Raw genomic sequence first — 19,698 nt, 5'->3', positions numbered from 1 at the left:
ATGAAGATAGTAAAATAATCGGGTTTCCAGAGGTTAGGTGGAAGGAAGGCTGAATATGCAGAGCACAGAGGATTTTTAGGGCAGTGAAACTATTCTGTATGATACTATAATGGTAGATACATATCATTATATATTTGTCCAAACCCACAGAATGTACAATACCAAAAGCAAACCCTAATGTAAACTATAGACTTTGAGTGATAATGATGCATCAACACTGGTTCATTAATTGTAACATGTGTACCACTCTGGTGTGGGAAGTTGATCGTAGGGGAAGCTGTGTTGGGGGTGGGGCAGGGGGTATACGGTAACACTCTGTACTTTCCACTTGGTTTTACTGTCAATCTAAAACTGCTCTAAAAAATAAAGTCCATTTTTAAAAAAAAATTAACTAGGCTTTTTAAAAAATTGCAAATGATTCCAGCAAAAAATTACAAATAGACAAGAAAGAATGAATCTAATTATTTTTAGGAGACCCACACTAATTAGAACGTGGGAGACATAACCAAGGTTAAATATGAAGGGTAGCATGAACCTATCAAGAAAGCAAATATCAAGGTGAAATGACCTTAAAATATTACACATCTTTTTTTTTTTTTTTAATTTTTTTTGTGAGGAAGATCAGCCCTGAGCTAACATCCATGCTAATCCTCCTCATTTTGCTGAGGAAGACCGGCTCTGAGCTAACATCTATTGCCAATCTTCCTCCTTTTTTTGTTCCCCAAAGCCCCAGTAGATAGTTGTATGTCATAGTTGCACATCCGTCTAGTTGCTGTATGTGGGCCGTGGTCTCAGCATGGCCGGTGAAGCGGTGCATCAGTGCGCGCCCGGGATCCGAACCCGGGCCACCAGTAGTGGAGTGCACACACCTAACCGCTAAGCCACGGGCCGGCCCCTATTAAACATAGTTAGATGCTCCAGCAAATCCACTACTAGGAATATACCCAAGAGAAATAAAAACATATACGTTCATGCAAAACTTGTACACAAATATTCATAACAGCACTATGTATAACAGCCAAAGAATATAAACAACACAAATGTCCATCAACTGAGGAATGAATAAATAAAATGTGACATTTTCATACAATGAAATATTATCAGCAATAAAAAGGAGTAAAGCACTGATACAGGCCAAAACATAGATGAACCTCAAAAATGTTGTGGTAAGTAAAAGAGGTTAGCTATGAAAGACCACATATTTTATGATTCTATTTATAGGAAATGTCCAGAATGGGTAAATCCTTAGAAACAAAAAAGTAGATTAGAAGTTGGGTAGGGCCGGAAGTTGAGGGATAGTGGCTGGGAGGAAGCAGGGAGTGACTGCTAATGGGTACAGGGTTTATTTTTGAGGTAATGAAAATGTTCTACAATTAGATTGCAGTGATGATTGAATAACTCTTTTAGTAAATATACTAAAAACCATTGAATTGTACTCATTAAGTGGGTAAACTTATCAATAAAGCTGTTAAAAAGGAGTGAACTCAGGTTTATACCTGTGGGTATGTGCATGCGAACATGCTACCCAGATTAATATCAAAAAGAGCAAGGAACTAGAAAAAGAAGAACCAACTAAGTCCAAAGTTAACAGAAGGAAGGAAATAATTAAGATTAGAGCAAAAATAAATGGAGAATAGAAAAAATAGACAAAGCTAGAGATCGTTCTTTGACAAGATAAAAAAAATGGACAAATCCTTAGCTAGGCTAACTAAGAAGAAAAGAGAGAAGACTCAAATAAATAAAATCAGAAACAAAAGAGGAGACACTACAATTGATGCCACAGAAATTTTTTAAAAAGATCATAAGGAGCTATTATGAATAATTACATGCCAACAAATTGGACAAACTGGAAGAAATGGATAAATTCCCAAAAACATAAAACCTACCAAGACCGAATTCAGAAGAACCTGAAAGCCTGAACAGATCAATAACAAATAAGGAGATTGAAACAGTAATCAAAAACCTCCCAATAAAGTCCCAGGACCAGATGACTTCACAGGTAAATTCCACCAAACATTTAAAAAAGAATTAATGCCAATCCTTCTTAAAAGTCTTCCAAAAAATAGAAGAAAAGAGAACACTTCCAAACTCATTTTATGAGGCCAGTATCAGCCTGATATTAAAGCCAAACAAAACACCACAAGAAAAGAAAACTACAGGCTGATATCCTTGTTGAACATACATGCAAAAATCCTCAACAAATACCAGCAAACTAAATTCAATAGCAGATTAAAAGGATCACATACAATGATCAAGTGGGATTTATTCCTGGGATGCAAAGATGGTTCAATATATGCAAATCAATGTGACACACCACCTTAACAGAATGAAGATAAAAATCACATGATCATCTCAATAGATGCAGAAAAAGCATTTGACAAAATTCAACACCATTTCATGATTAAAACTCTCAAAAAATTAGGTATAGAAGGAACTTACCTCAACCCAATAAAGACCACACAGCCCACAGCTAACATCACACTAAATGGTGGAAAACTGAAAGCTTTTCCTCTAAGATCAGGAATAAACCAAGGATGCCCACTCTTGCCACTTCTATTCAACATAGTACTGGAAGTATCAGTCAGAGCAATTAATCAAGAAAAAGAAATAAAAGACATCCAAATTGGAAAGGAAGAAGTCAAATTGTCTCTGTTTATAGGTGACATGTTCTTATACATGGAAACCCTAAAGACTTCACCAAAAATCTGTTAAAACTAATAAATGAATTCAGTAAAGTTGCCAGATACAAATTGAATATACAAAAATCAGTTGCAGTTTTATATGCTAACAACAAACTATCAAAAAAAGAAATTAAGAAAAAAGTCCTATTTCTAATAGCATCAAAAATAATAAAATACTTCGGGGCCAGTCCTGTGACCCAGCGGTTAAGTTCCGCATGCTCTGCTCCGGCGACCCATGTCCCGGGCATGGACCTACACCACTTGTTGGTGGCCACACTGTGGCAGCGACCCACATACAAAATAGAGGAAGATTGGCACAGACATTAGCTCAGGGTGAATCTTCCTCAGCAATAATAATAATGATGATGATGATAATAATAATAAAATACTCATGAATAAACTAAACCAAGGAAGTAAAAACTACAAAACACTGATGAAAGAAATTAAAGAAGAAACAAATAAATGGAAAGACATCCCTAATTCATGGATTGGAACACTTTACATTGTTAAAATTTCCATAGTACCCAAAATGATCTACAGATTCAATGTAATCCCTACCAAAATCTCAATGCCATTTTTACATAAATAGAAAAAACAATCCTAAAATTCATTCATTCAACCCATGAACCAAAAGCACAGGCAACAAAAGCAAAAGTAGACAAGTGGGACTACATCAAACTTAAAAGCTTCTGCACAACAAAGGAAACCGTCAACAAAATGAAAAGGCAACCTAGAGAATGGGAGAAAATATTTGCAAGCCATATATCTGTTAAAAGGTTAAAATCAAAAACATATAAGGAACTCCTACAACTCAATAGCAAAAAACCAAACAACCCAATTTAAAAAATGGGCAAAGGAACTGAATAGTCATTTCTCCAAGAAAACATACAAATGACCAACAAATATACGATAGAAAAGGTGCTTGACATCACTAATCATCAGGAAATGCAAGTCAAAACCACAGTGAGATATCACCTCACACCTACTAGGGGCTATCATCAAATAAAAAAATAAAGACAGCAAGTGTTGGTGAGGATGTGCAGAAATTGGAACGCTCGTGCACTGTTGGTAGGAATGTAAATTGGTGCAGCCACTATGGAGATTCCTCAAAAAATTAAAAATAGAATTACTATATGATCCAGAAATCCCACTTCTGGGTATATATCCAAAGGAATGGAAATCAGGATCTTGAAGAAATATCTGCACTCGCATGTTCATTGCAGTATTATCCACAATAGCCAAGACATGAAAGCAACTTAGATGAATATGGACAGATGAATGAATAAAGTGTGAGATATAGATAGTTATAGATACACACGCACAGTAATATTATTCAGCCTCAAAAAAGAAGGAAATCTTGCCATTTGCAACAAAATGGATGAAGGTGCTAAGTGAAATAAGCCAAACACAGAATGACAAATACTACATGATCCCACTTATATGAGGAATCTGAAATAGTCAAACTCACAGAAGCGGAGTAGAGGTGGTGAATGATTGGCACTTTGCAGTTCCCCTTGCTCTAATTCTCTCATACCACACAACTGATAAAGAAGTGGTCAAGCTTAAGGGCACAGCTCCCTCCCACCAAAAACCTTAATTCCTTGGGAGACAGAGCTAAGTACATTTGCCCCTAACCCACCAAACAAACCCATCTGAATGGCTTATCAAAGAAGCTCAACTTCTAATATCCTGGGATTTTATTTCTAACACATAAGAATCAAAAATAGACTCAAAAGAAATTTAGCATCATTTTTAAATTACACTAAAACAACTCTTAGCTCTTTAATTTGAGGCCAATGCCATAATATCCAGACTCTAATATCAGTACATTTTTCTAACTTTCACTCACAAGTTACAGAAATCTTTTTTGTTGTTGTTGTTTTTTTTTTTGTAAATACCTTGTAACCAGGACTACCCATTAATCCATCCTTTCCATGTCTTCCTGGTTCTCCCTGAAAAATAAATACATGTATTTTAATACATTTTTTGCACTCATTTTTCTTTTTAAAGGAAGGCAGTATAAGATAATTTTTATTTAAAGTAAAATACTCAAGAACTTTTTCTATCAAACTCACAGCACGTCCAGGAAGGCCAGGAAAACCAGCATTCCCCTTTTCACCTTTTGCGCCCTGTATTAAAAAACGAACATTTAAAAAGCAAACCTTACAATAATGTTTTAAAATTCCAACACAAACTCAAAGAGGCAAGTGAGTTAACCTCACCACGTAGTGACAGAATTCATGGAATTACAGCTGGTGTTGGCTCTGCAACTTTTGGCAAAGCATTATTTTACCAGAGAAGCGGACACAACATAAGACATTGAAAATATTGACGGATGCAGAATTATTACAAGCATCGAAACACAGACACTGCATCTTGGCAAAATTAAAAAGCAATGAGTATTTTAAATATACAGAGAGTATAATCTTCCTTCAAGGTGAAGAATTAGGAAGGCCCAAGACATCAATTCTCAATAGACAAGCCGTTAAGCAGCTACCGCTCCCAAGGAGTCTCTCTCTCTACATATTTTACAAGTTCAGAATGATCAATAACACAGTGTATTCTTATAGAATACCATGCATAACAGTCACCAGTTATTTTTCCATGTTTTCATTGTTCTGAATAACTCTGAGGAACACGAACAAAGTTAATTGCTATAATGGTGGGCTGGGACTGAAATGCAAGTTTTCTATTTCCATTACATTGAAAGTTCAATGTAATGCTTTGTTTTGTGATCCATACTTTCCTTTTTGCCATAAAATCCAGGTGATCCTTTTTCTCCATGGGGACCCATTTCACCCTAAAAGACAAAATATAAATATTGGATTTTAGAGAAATATGAATATTTCTCTTATAGATTAAAGAAAAACAATACCAATTATAACCAATGGAGTTTAATATACCAACACTAAAATAAAATAGAAATTAAAAAGTTTGTTTAAAAAGTCCTATTTTCCAGACTTTACAAGGAAAAATAAGGACAGTTAGTGCTATAACAGGGTCTATAGTATAGAGCTCATAGTTAAGAGAATTTCTATACCGTAAAATGTACTCATCAATTTTTAAATATTACAAGATTTATGACTGAAAATTTTAAAGGAAATTTGTAAGAGCTTTATGTAAACTATGATATTAATCTTAATCCAATCATTACTTTAATATACTTTAATTTACATATGAGCATTTATTTATAACACATTTGTAACATAAAGTACTTTCAATTTGAAATAAAATATGACATTGCTGAATTTAAAAAGACCAGATTTCTTCAACCTTTGATCCTGGCATTCCATGAAGCCCAGGAAAACCGGGAAGTCCGCGGTCACCCTGAAAATAAAACTCAAATTAATTAAAGAAAACACAATTCAGCCTAACCAATACCATCGTATATTCTTCAACCTCACGCTTGTCAAAATCCATTGAAATAAATCTGCAAATAGTTAAAAGCAGATCTACATTAAAACCTTATCTCTGTGAAAGATTAATCCTCATTTATTAGGGTTTCGTTGGTGATCAGAGAAGGAAAGTATCTGGGGCCTAGGGGAGTCTCATCAGCGATCCTGATCGCAGACTTAGAGAGCAGCACCTATTCTGAAAATCTTTAGGCTCTTACAGTGGCAAGACATAGGAGTTTATAGAAATGACTTAGTGTCAACATTCTCTGGAGAGAGTCATCCTCTGAGATCCCATCCAGCTCAGTAAAGACAGACCTCGAACTAAAAGTCTCAAAACACTCTAGGACTCCATGGAACCTTTTTTTTCTATTGCTGACCTTAAGAATTGTTCATAGTTAGGTATCTATTCAGATGTGTCTATGAAGATGAAAGGCGTTAAGTTATCTCCAAAAGAGGAGAGATGAAAAAGAATCCCAACAGCTTGATATTTAGTGGACATAGTTTTAATACTTAGTTCTGTGGGAAATGTTGGGTGCTGCTGTCTTAGCTTCAAAATCTTAATTGTGAAGACACAGTTAAGAGAGGACCAATGGCTGGCATGGCAAAATTTGGGTCGATTCACTTTGATTTGGACAAATTAAAACACTACATACAAACAATTCATTATACTCTTAGCTTGTCTGGTACGGAAAAAAGAGGATGTGACCAGTTATTTATGATTGATGTAATTCTTAAAATTCTTAACTTTTGTAAAGGTTATTTATTCACATGTTTTAAAGAGGGACATAGATTTAAGGCATAGAATCCCCCAAAGGCAACTATTTTTACTTTAAGCATCCATATCTCTATGAGTTCAAATCACGAAACCACATGGTTACATTACTACCACATTTTCAGTTTCTAGCATAATCTATTGCCTTCCCACTGTGAAAGAAGAGGATTAACCTCTCACAGCACCCAACACCCTCTTCCCATCTCCACTTCTAAGAAGGACAAATCCCCTTAACCTTCTGTTACAGCTTTGATTAAATCAGTAGTCAGTATTTATAATGTTAAGATTCGCAGCTAAGCCATAAATATGTTGATTGCCTGCCTTTTCCTGCCCAAACGTTTGTTTTCCCTAGAGTTAAAAATTGCTTGTGGTTTTTTTTTCAGGGCCGGGGGGGGTGGTGTTGACTGCTTAGTTTCCTATAACTTATTGCAATATTGAGCTCCAAATTATCTCCAATTGTAAAAATCACTTCTAAATATACTCAAATAAATTCAAAATTTCAGATTCCTTAATGTCTCTTTTCTAGAGCCTTCTCATTTGTCTCAGTAAAGACTTATTGTTCTTTACATCTGTGTTTATTCCCTTATTTAGGGGAACACACCATCCAATAGCTTCCTAAGAAACTTCAGTTCACCTCCACTTTCAGAAATGCTTGATATTACTATTTCCTGAGATTTTAGAGTGTGTGCATATGTGTGTGCATATGTCTGTGTACACGTGAGTGTGTGTGTAAAGGCAGGGTCTCTCATATAAATCATATCACTTTTCATTTTAGGATTCAGCTTCCTTGGATCTTTTCAGCTTCTAAAAATGTGGAGCTGTTATCTTCTCTTTCATTCTCTGTGTCACGTTAGGTTTTATATTGTTATTATTCCCTTAATTGTTGCTTTAATGGGAATTTAAGAGAGAGAGAAACTTAATGTGTGTTTTCAACCCTTCATCTTCGTCAAGCGAATTATTGATGCTTCAATAGTAACATCGAGGGCATCTTGTCCACTAGGGAGGTGGGTTCACAGCAGTCCTTTATCACAGGAGACAGCAGGACAGACACAAGAGAAGGAAGATACAAACTGAGAAGGTACACGCATGATGTATAATCTCCAATTGTCCCTGTAGACACTTTCCAATGGGAGGCTTTTAACCTGCTGGACAGGGTTACTGTGACCTCTAGAGTAGGCGCCCAATATTCATGACCTGCTCTGTATTGTGCTGAACCAAATTCATTCCTGATTCACTCTGGTTGATTGCAGGAAAATCTGAGAATGCACTTATCTGACTAGACCAATAAACTACTGGCCTTCTTAGTTTAAAAAAACTTTTGAGGCCAGCCCGGTGGCCTAGTGGTTAAGTTCATGTGCTCTACTTCAGCGGCCCAGGGTTCATGGGTTCGGATCCCAGGCACAGACCTACATACCACTCATCAAGCCATGCTGTGGCAGCATCCCACGTACAAAATAGAGGAAGATTGGCACAGATGTTAGCTCAGGGACAATCTTCCTCACCAAAGGTAAAAAAAAAAAAGAAAAAAACTTTAAATTTTAACACTGACCTATTCCATAGATAGAAATACTCCTTGATTTTCCATTAGTGAAAGAATAGCAGCCATTATAAGATAAATTTTCACAGAGAATGAATTCAGGCCAAAAGTCCAGGAATTCCCTAATATTCTCCCACAAAAACCAATGGGAAATAAGAAACAAAAATTATATCATATTTCAGATCTATCTGTATTATTTTTGATTCCTTTAATTGATCTATAAGGCTATCCAGTATAAAAGTTATGCTAGATTGATGGTTATATCCAAAAATCTGTTTACCTTTTACCACCACAGAAAAGACTTTTATCTGGGCAGATAGCTGCCCAACTAGAGACTATATTTCCCATTCTCTTTTGCAGTTAGGCATGGCCATGCAACTAGGTTTTTGCTGGCAGAATGTTTGTGGGACAATGGTGTGCAATTTCCACATCGTTGATTAATAGGTAAGTTATTGCTATGACTTCTCTTTCCTCCATCCCATCAGATTAGAATGCAGAAAAGATAGTGACTAGTGAGTAGTGATGTTGCCCTGACTATGTAGAAGAGAACAACACTCTATGGAAGACTAAAACAACAAAAGGGAAAAACATGAGTTCCTGAATGAGTTTGCAGACAACCTATTACATGAGAAAAATAAGCGTTTTTCTCATTTATGCCACTGCCTTTGGGGGTCAATTTGTTTCCAGTCTTAATAGGAATAATATTTTTATAGCTTACAATGAATGTCCTTCTCAAGAATAATAGCTTCCCCTTGACTACCTTAATTTTCCACTAAAGATTAAAACCAATCTGGGGTGCATGTGTGTGACAGAGAGAGAGAGAAGACCCACTAAAAGTTCACACATTCTGGGGTTTTTATCTCCAAAGCTCAACAATTTAACCAAACAGAGGATAAAAGAAAAAAACTAAGATTTAGGGAGAGATCAAGAAACACAACAAGACAACTAGATGATTTTCTTTCCCCTACTGTGTGGACTCTAATATAAGAACCAAAACTACGTTTTGAATATATTTTTTCCCTTTTGCTTGGGGCAGGAGGCAGTGGTAACAGTTCCTAGAGAGATTAAAGTTAAGGGATTAAAGTTAAGAGAAGAATCTGAGCTAACTCTTTAGAAGACTGAATTGAGATAATCAGTTGAAGGCTAGGCAAGGCTAAGATCCACTCTTGTTAAGATGGTATTTACTGGGCAATGACTACTTGACAAAACTACAGAAGAAAGGAGCAAACCAGGATTCCCTATTAAGGTTAAGCCAAGTCTCAGCTAAGACTTCCATTCTCTGGCTACAGGTTATAGAGGACACAATCTTCAAACTTTAATTTACCGGAGATGATGAACAAATCTCAGATGATGTGAGAAGACAACCAGGAATATTCACCCGTATTGGGACAAAAAAATACATAAAATCTGGACAAAGCTACCCTCAAGTGCATAAGCAAGATTTTTAAGTAAAATAAAAATGCGTGGCATCCATGTTAACATACAGCAGTTAAGGGGAGGGGGGAGCAGAGAAACTTAGTGAGCAAAATGGTTGGGAAATACTAAGACAATATCTACAAAATACAGATCACAAGAAACCATGACCCAAACACATTATACTTCTCCAAGTTATGTCCAAGGTCTTAAAGTAACGGGTAGCAAAGAAGTGGAAAGTTAAGCCAAAGTCTATCCACAAAGTGCACGTAACGTGAAAGACAAATAAACGCTCTTGTATTGGCCACTGAGCTATTAGGTCATCTCTTACTTTTCTACAGCTTAGCCTAAGTTAACTAATACAAAAATTGGTATACTAGAAACAGGAGGCTGCCATAACAACAATATTAAAAGATATACATGGCATTGGCTTTGACGCTGAGTAGTGAGCAGTGAAAATCAATCATTGAGGTTGGAAAAATGGTGATTCATATAATGCAGTGGTGAATATTTGATAAAAAACTTTGCTTGTCATAACTTGCAAAGGCAAATAATGCATCAAATCAACTTATAGTTAGAGGTAAAGAATTGAGAAAACAGAATGTTGGAATCATGAATTGATTGGTATTGGCTATATTTGAGAAGTAACTATAAAAGAGATGAGCTCAGAAAAGAATTAGCCAGTCTGCAAGTAGTAATTAAAAGGAATAGACCAAGTCCAAAAATACTGGGATTGGGAAATACAACTTTTTCCTCATCTCTAACAGGTAAACAATGAAACTGGAGAAGGCCTTTAAAAGAAGTTCCACTAAAACTCAGCCTCTGGGAAAGTCCAAATCAAGGGTGTGGCCATAAACATCATTCTTAAATCTTCTGAATCAATTAAGGTGGATCCAATAAATCCTTTTAAACTGGACATAACAGCTCAAGAAAAAGAAACTAAGAGTGTAGTGGATGTCTGATAAATTAATATCACTTATTATTAATAATTAATGTAGAAAGGGCCATGACTAAAACAGGATTGTAGATGCTGCTATTGGCTGGAATCAAAAGTCAAAGACGTGAAATTACAAATATGTATTTGCTGTTGAGAGAGTTATACTACCAAAAGAGCCACAAACCCAGACTAAAAGAGACTGTGACCGTTTGAAACTTAAAAGAAAACAAAGTTGCCCAGCATCACCAGTATTTTTAAAGCTTTTCTAGCCAGTTTTGACTAGCTCATGAATCTAGACAAAATATATAAATAAGAGAGGTAAAAACTAGAAGGGAGAATACAAATTATCTTTATTTATAAATATACATCTAATATGCCAATATACCTAATATCTTACAATAATTAATAAGAGAAATCAGTTAATTGCTTTTTTAAAAAAATTAATATACAAAAATAGTTTTTTATATGTAAACAATAACCAATATAAAAATATATTGATGATAAAGTTCCAATTACAATAGGAATAAAAGAGGTAAAAATGCCTACATATATATGGGGCCGGCCCCCTGGCGGAGCGGTTGAGTGTGCGCGCTCCGGAGCTGGCGGCCCGCATTCCCATCCCAGGCGCGCACCAATGCACCGCCTGTCAGGCCATGCTGTGGTGGCATCCCACATAAAGTGGAGAAAGATGGGTATGGATGTTAGCTCAGGGCCAGTCTTCCTCAGCAAAAATAGGAGGATTGGCATGGATGTTAGCTCAGGGCTGATCTTCCTCACCAAAAAAAAAAAATACCTACATATAAACTTAGGTAATATTATGGACCAATACAAAAAAAAACCTTTATTATTCCATTGAGTTTCAAGCCTGAAATAAAATAAAAAGATAAATCCTTGAAAAGGAAAACTCAGGATTGAAATTATGTCAATGATTATCTCAAATTAACCCATAAATTCAAAGGAATCCTAACTAAAATATGAATAGGAACTTCTAAAAAATTGAAGAAAAGACACTGAGCTTTATCTGGAAAAAGAAGCACACAAGAACAGCCAGGAAAATTTTGATTATAAAGCATAATGGGGAAGGACCAGCCCTGCCAATATTAAATCATATTATGAAGTGACAATAATTAAAACAATTTGGCAGTGGAGAGGATGTAGACAGATAAATGGAACAAAATGGAAAGCCAAAAACACCAGACCCAAATAAAAATGGAAATTTAGCAATAATGATGGTTTTTCAATTAAATGGAGAAAAAAGTGATATTCCATATTGTTGTGGCAACTGGCTATCCATTTAGGAAAGGAGAGGGAAAAATATGAATGCTCATCTAACTTTACTCCAAACATTAAAATTTTAAAGGTTAAAATACAAAATAATAAAATTCTAAAAATAAAATCACAAGTAATTATATTCAAAGTGTTAGAATGTAGAAACTTTCTGTACAGACACAAACATAGGAGGAAAAAAAATCTATGTATACATAAAAATTTAAATTTTCTGTATGGCCAGAATTCCAAAAACCAAGTCAAAACACATAAGCTAGAAATAATATTTTGACACAATTTATGAAATGCATATAAAAATCAATTTTTAAAAGATGAACAGCCCAGTGGGAAAAAAAGAATATAAATAAAAAGCAAATTACAGAGAAAATCCAATGTGCCCAAAAATCACATGACAAGGTACTTCACCTTACTCACTAACAAAGAAATGCAAATAAAACCAATACCATTTTTAACTTATACTAGTGAAAATTAGAAACTTGAATGCAACTCAGCACTGATAAGAGTGTGAGAAAAGATATTTTCACACACTTGTAGGGGGAGTACAAACTCTGGAAGGTAAATAGGCGATTTGTATCAAAGTTGAATTATGAATTTAACTCTTTGATCCTATAATCAATTCTACTTCTGGGAAATTTTCCTATGGATATATTCAGAAAAATTTACTGAGAAATATATACTGAGATGTTCATTACAGTCTTGATAATACACACACACACAAAGGATAATAAAGAACCACAACATCCCTAAGTTACAGATTTCTTAAATTGGACAGGAATAGCATCTATACTGTGTAGCTTGATTAACTTCCTGCTGACAGTTTCTTTCACGAAGTCTTTTTGAATTTCCAACTTTCCGTTAAACTCCCAAAGAATTTTATTCAACTCTCTTCTTTGGCACTTAATAATGACTATCTTGAAATACAGTTACTTTGTACGTGTTATGTGCTTTATTAGATCCCAACCTCTTTGAGGAAAAAAATCCATTCTTGATTCATTCCTATTTTTCTTAGTAGATATGACCACTATTTATCAATATCCTGATTCTCTCTACTTCCAAGCATTTGGGGGAATCACACTTTCCTGACTCTTGAAGTTGATGTGGTTTACAAAATTTGCTCTGGCTAACTAAAGATGAATGGAAGTGATTTAATGGAAGCCACTGTTTGATTCTCCATGCACCTGCCACTGTAATCCGTTATAATCTAGATGGTGAAACTTCTGTTAGCCTGAGTCTCCATGTGAGGACAATGGGGGACCCCTCACTGCTGCTAACAAATGTGTAGTTTGATGAGCAATAAAGCTTTTCTGTTTTAAGCCATAGGCATTTGGAATATGTTTGCTATTGCAGCATAACCTACTCTATCCTAGCTGATACCTTGCTTGTGATTAATGATAATTTGCTGAATATACAAAATATTTTTATTTTCTAAAATATGATAAATATTCTTGAGTCCTCCAAGAAAATTTCAATAAAACAATTATTTTGAGGAGTCACATTCTTGGTTCCATCCAAGCTTACAAGAGATTAGAATCAAAGACAATTCAAGATTTACAGTAAAATGGTTCCATTTCCCACAAGATGCCCCCAAAGCTTTCATGACTGATGAATATGCCTTTGATGAACCTGTCTATCTCATAAATTGATCTAGAGTCATAGTCTCCAAAGTCAGGTCAAGATTATTTATTTGAGTAGAAAGAGAGAATAAAAACTAGTATTTTTAAATCTTATTCTTTTAAAATTTCTTGGTGTACATGCTTTAAATGCACATAATGCTTTGTTCAGTAGCATAGGCATATAATTCATTCATATGCATGGGACTACATGCCCCAAAGTCTTTTACAGCAAAGATTTTGCAATTTAAAAGTTTTATGATCTATGATCTATAGTGAAGTATCCCACTTCCCTTGAGAGAGATGGAGACCCTGAATCCTCTCTCACAGCGTAATCAGCACAACCTAAAGTCATTCATCCAGCTCTCTCCTCCTCCTACCTACTTGGTTACTGACAGGCATTCAGGGATTCTTCTCACAGTGCAGGCAATAGAGTGAAAGAGGAACAAATCACACTGTTAAAAACTATTCTGGCCAAAGCAAAAAACTATAGCGAAAAGAAAGCCAGACTGAGATCAAGACAGTTTATTTCAACCCCCTGATCCTTAAGTAACTTAAGACAAATGATTTAAATTCTTCATTTCTCAGTTTTCCAAACTGTAAAATAGGGATAATTTATTCCACAATTAATGTAAAATAGGCATAGTATGACTTACTCTACTAAGCTCATTGGCCTTTTTGTGAGAACTGTATGTGATAAGGAATGCATATGGATAATACTGATGCACAATGTCTAAAAATAAAACAGAAAAATGTACACACAATAGTAAAAGCCTTCAAACAGCCAATACATCAAAAGCCCTACACATCTTAGTTGTTTCTTCTCCTCTCAGATAAAAACAAATGCTAAGTCTTACTCAGGCTCAGGCAGTAATGACTCATTGGGAACTGTTTAAATCTATTAAAATGGTTCCTCACTGTAACACAATGATGGGCAACCCCCTTGGCTTTGGGGATCACCACTGGACTACTCAGGCCTAGGAACACGGTAGATTCCTGACCTTCTACTACAAGGCCACCGGCAGCTTCTCAGTGACCACAGAACAGAGTACACCCAAAGTGAAGATGAGACATAGAGATTAGAACCAAGAAAAGATGAAGCATTCTGCAAAAATTCAATAAAAGTGGTAAGTTTCCCGATGATGCCAGTAGGGAAAAAGAAAACAAGACAGAAAGAGGCATAGCAGCCAATAAATGAGGCGGGACATGGAAATAATGGTTCTTTATAATAAACCAAGATGCTGAATCCAGTACAAAGTCTTAAAAGAGAAGAGGCTGAAAGATCAGGAAACAATCAAGACTTTGCAAAAGTATCTACAGAAGTAGTGAAAACACGAGCACACATCAGTCAGCACCGTATGTACAGGAGGGACACTCAACAAAGCCTGACTTCAGAGAATATTTAGGGAGGGCACAGCTAGTGCTGCTTTGGAAGAAAAGCCTCTGAGGAAAGGATGTAGGAAAGAAGGAAAATGTGGTACCACTCCTTCCATAAAATGTAGAACCCCTGGTTGTAACAACAATTCCACAGTTTCTCCAGATTCAGATGAAGCAAAATATTTTATTAGAAAACAAAGTATCTATATACGTGTTGCTAAAAAAAGAGACAACAGGCCCCAAATTGAGTCACTTACGTTAGGCCCCATGGCAGCAAACCAAGACCTAATACCTAACCTAATTACAATTTCAACCTTCCCCAGGAATGTGACCTTTAACCAGCCAACTTGGAATTTCCTGGTCAGCACTAGGAGGCCATCCACTGATAGATCCCTTCTGTTCCACTTCAGAGGGCAATCTTGCCTAGAACAGTGCATTCTTTGATAATAATTTCCTTTTTTCCACTCCCTCTCTGCAGCTCGACGGAGCTCCTTTCTACTCACTAGATGCAATGCTGCCTGATTCATGAACCATTCAATAAAGGCAATTAGATCTTTAAAATTTACTTAGTTGAATTTTTGTTATTTAACAGTGTGTACTTATTTATTAATGTATTTGTAATATGTATTTATTTAATAATATTTTATTATTAATTGTAGCTATAAATATATTAATCATTGCTATACTCACCAATATGTATATTTACATATTTAATCCATAAATTTATATTCATATAAGTTTATATTTAATACTATGATAATATAGACTCTATTAAGGACTCATTTGTGTCAAATGCTGCTGAGACATACAGCAAGATAAGCAGAGATAAACGAAAAACACTGACTACTGGATTTCAAAGATGGTAGCCATTGGTGATCTCAATATGCAGCAGAAAGTTGGGATGGACGTCCTACTGAAGTGGGTTAAAGAAACAGAGAAGTGAGAAAATGCAGAGAGAGTAAAGGCAGATTTATACTGTGATGGAAACAGAAATGGGGGGGTAGCTAAAAGAGGCTATAGGTGGGGGAAGGGGGTTTAGTTTGGTTGGCTTCGGATGAGTCATCCTGTAGGCTACTGGGAAAATTTAACCAGCAAAGAAAACACTAATGATACAGAAGAGAAGAGCTAATTAATAACACAAAGTAATGGAGAAGGATGGGCTCTACAGCACAAGAGGAGGGTTGGGCATTATATATGTACAGTTCATCCACATTAACAGGAGAGAAGGCAGAATATAGGTACATACACAGGTAAGAGGGTAGACGTAGTGGGAAGAAGTTTAGGGAATTCCTGTCTGATTGCTTCAGATGGGGCACTTCAACATTTAGAGAAATGATAAAGGATAAACCCACCGTATTTCCAAAACTTTTACCCTAGGTAACCAGCAGAATGGTGGTCCCAATAAGCAAATCATCACCATCATGATCATCGTTAATTTATAGGGCTCAATTTTGGCCAAGCACATGCCTGGCCTCATTTAATCTTCACAAAAAGGCTATGAAGTAATACTATAATCCCACTTTCCAGATTTTGAAAACCAGGTTTAAAGAGATTAAGAGGCATGACTAGGGAGTTAAGCAGTCTGAACTCAGAGCCCAGCCTGTAACCTGTAACAGCTTAAGCCTCCCTCTTCCCTCCCTGCAACACACACACACACACCCCGGTGTTTGGGCTGTGGTGCTGTCAGACAGCTACCTGGGTGATGACTCTCCCTTTTTGAGAAAGCAGAAAAAAGTGGCAACTTTGCTAAGCCAGTTCTATTTCTCCTTCCTATGTCACTATTGGCTTTGCTTTAATTTTTTAAACTGTTTTTTGACTTCAGGAACACTGCAAGAAGTAAAACCACTAACACATTAAGTTTTAACATATTATTCTATAACATCCCTTTTAGCTTGGTCCTTTGTTACTGTTCTCTCAACATATACACAGTCATGTTCCACATAACAACGTTTTGGTCAACAATGGACCGTACACACAATGGTGGTCCCATAAGATTAGTGTCATATAGCCTAGGTGTGTAGTAGGCTATATTATCTAGGTGTGTGTAAGTACACTCTATAATGTTTGCACGATGACGAAGTTGCCTAACAACGTATTTCTCAGAACATATCCCCGTTGGTAAGCAGTGCATGACTGTATTGGAGTTTCTTGATTATGACTGATGTTATAATAGAAATCACTATAACATCACTTAGTCTTTTGACTTTGGAAGCCCAGATAATGAAAGTAAAGGACTTAGTTAAGTAGGGAAGTCTCACTCGTCACGTGATGCTCTGGAATGGATGCTGAGAACAATGGGAAAGTGAGGCCTTAAAAGAACCATTTAAATGTTACATGCTCTAACAAATAAATTAAACAAAATGTACAATTTGTTCCATAATGATATCTTAGATATAATAAACGTGTTTCTTAAACCCAGAAAAACCAAGTGATGAGTTTGTACAAAGTCTGGATAGGTTAAAAAAATAAGTTATTAATACTTCCTATGTGTCCGGAATTGAATTTGCCATAAAAAAGTTTCATACACAATTCGAAAACCCGTAAATACATATCAACTAACTAACACAGCCTAATATAAGTTTTAACAAAATACATTTCTCCACACAAATTAAATATATTAGGTTTCCTTAAGGTTGAGGAAGTGTTTTGAGGCATTTAAAGTATTCTCAGATTCCCAAGAATAGCTTCAAAGCATGTTATAAAATGAGTTACTGATTGAAGACCATTTGGTGGATGTGTTCCTTTCGATTTTGTAAATTCAGAGAAAAAACCTGCAAAATCTACACACATTTGATTGCCTGATGTGTGAAGAACAAATGTTCAAGTCAGCAAAAAAGTGCATCTAATTTTAATTATCTTAAGTGGAAAACCGTACTCTGAGAGTTGTCAGAGGAAATCTACCAAATGGAAATTATACCAGGAAAATGACCTAATGGAGAGCAATATTATATGGAACAGTCTCCCAAAGGCCACTGTGTAATACCTGCACTGCCACAAGTCAAGGCCATCTCAGGAGTATATTTTTTAACATTAACATTTCTGAAAATCAAGGAACCACATTGTAGAGAAATAACCAAAGGAAAGTCTTTAATTAACTTACTAAATTATTTTAACTCTAAATAAAGAATTCTCTGAAGTAACAGAGAATGTGAGGCAGGAACATAGATGGTAGCACATGGTGATTTTAGGCCCACAATGACTTATGCCCAAACAATGAATTTCAGAAAACAACCAATTCTGAACGAAATCATGACTGGACTAAAAACAGAGACCTTTGCATAAACATACATCTTCTTATCTTATCTTATTCAATAGAATGTATGGCTTTGTAAAATTCACATACATCTATTTCAAAGACAGCACAGTGACCCCAAACAATAGAGCAGTTAGTCTAAGATGTGATTAATAGAATTATTGTTATTCTTTTATTTTTACATAAGGCATGTTGGGGCTCAGAGCAGGCCACTGCAAAATATACCACAGTGACATATTGATTATTTTGAATTAAATTTACTTGAGAAAACACCTCGTGCAAAAAGGGCACTCTGACCCTCCTCTCTCTGTCTCCCTGAAAGGAGGAAATAAATCTTCCATGTGAAAGGTACCTTCCCCACACCAGAAGGTAGAGAGACATCCTTATCACCAGAGACAGGGAATTCAGGGCCAAGAAGGCTGTGTAAACAAACCCTGCTTAGATTCTTCACTAATTAAGTACCCAAAGCCTAAGTTTCTCTGTCTTGTCTTCCTCACAAATTTATTGTTTGTCTAAAAAGTGTAAGACACTTTGCTTTGGTCATTTCTTCAGGTCCCATTTCTATGAGACCTCTGTACATATGAATTAAATTTGTTTTTTTTTTCCCTCTTGTTAATCTGTCTTGGGTCAATTTAAATATTAGACCAGCCAAAAGAACCTAGAAGTGTTCTTCCCCTGGCCCAACAGGCACATCTATTCCCAGGGAAATTTACTCCAGTTCTTTAAAAATGAATAAAAAGTTTTCTCTTCATATTTGGTCTCTAAAACCCAAGTAAAGCGAAAAATAAATAAATTTATTCATTCATCCATATTCATAGATACATTCATCCATACACACATACTTTTATACATTTCCCCCACGCCAAAAATCAGGCTATTTGTAAGAATGTTAAAGAAACAGCAATAATCCTGTAAACTAGAATGTAAGTGAGGTGCCTGGCACATGGTCTCATCAGAACAGGTATGCTCACCTTCCCAGTGGAATCCCTCGTTCACCCGGAGGAGGTCAGGCTGTCTCTCATGACATCCCCAGAGCATGAAAATATAAGACATCTCCCATTCCTGTGGGCCTGGTCTGCTCCCTATCATTTTTTAAGATTCCTCCATCATTTAAAACAGGCAGAGATTGCTTAGCAGCTAAAAAGACTCATGGGGGCCCAGGACCACTCAGTAGACAAATGGATTTTATACTACTTCTTCGGGAATTGTATAGACTAGTGCTGCTGCTCTACTTCCTCTAACTCTCCCCGTATTATAAAGCTGACCTGACCTATTCTATCTTCTCTGTTTCTTTTCCAGTCACTGACCCTCCTGTTTGCTCTGGTGACACTCTAATCCATGTCTTGCCCATGACACATGCCAGTCCACCCTATGCTACATCTCAACTACAATCATGCTACTTGATGAACAAAACATAATAACAAAACAATAACCAT

General features: G+C 36.0%; 1 protein-coding gene across 1 annotated transcript in view; it reads right to left on the bottom strand.

Moving 5' to 3' along the window:
* Nucleotides 1–19,698, bottom strand: part of COL21A1 (collagen type XXI alpha 1 chain) — a 135,659-nt gene that overhangs the window by 52,792 nt on the left and 63,169 nt on the right. Inside the window, exons 13-16 of the mRNA XM_058554129.1 lie at nt 5,955–6,008; nt 5,430–5,481; nt 4,757–4,812; nt 4,580–4,633 (exon numbers count right to left, since the gene is read on the bottom strand). Coding sequence (XP_058410112.1) covers nt 4,580–4,633; nt 4,757–4,812; nt 5,430–5,481; nt 5,955–6,008 — 216 coding nt within the window. The remainder of the gene's footprint in view (nt 1–4,579; nt 4,634–4,756; nt 4,813–5,429; nt 5,482–5,954; nt 6,009–19,698) is intronic.

The sequence above is a fragment of the Diceros bicornis genome, chromosome 14, assembly GCF_020826845.1.
Source record: "Diceros bicornis minor isolate mBicDic1 chromosome 14, mDicBic1.mat.cur, whole genome shotgun sequence".
Lineage (NCBI taxonomy): Eukaryota > Metazoa > Chordata > Mammalia > Perissodactyla > Rhinocerotidae > Diceros > Diceros bicornis.
The sequence above is the reverse complement of the archived record's forward strand: the minus strand, read 5'-3'. Positions and strand labels throughout refer to the sequence as shown.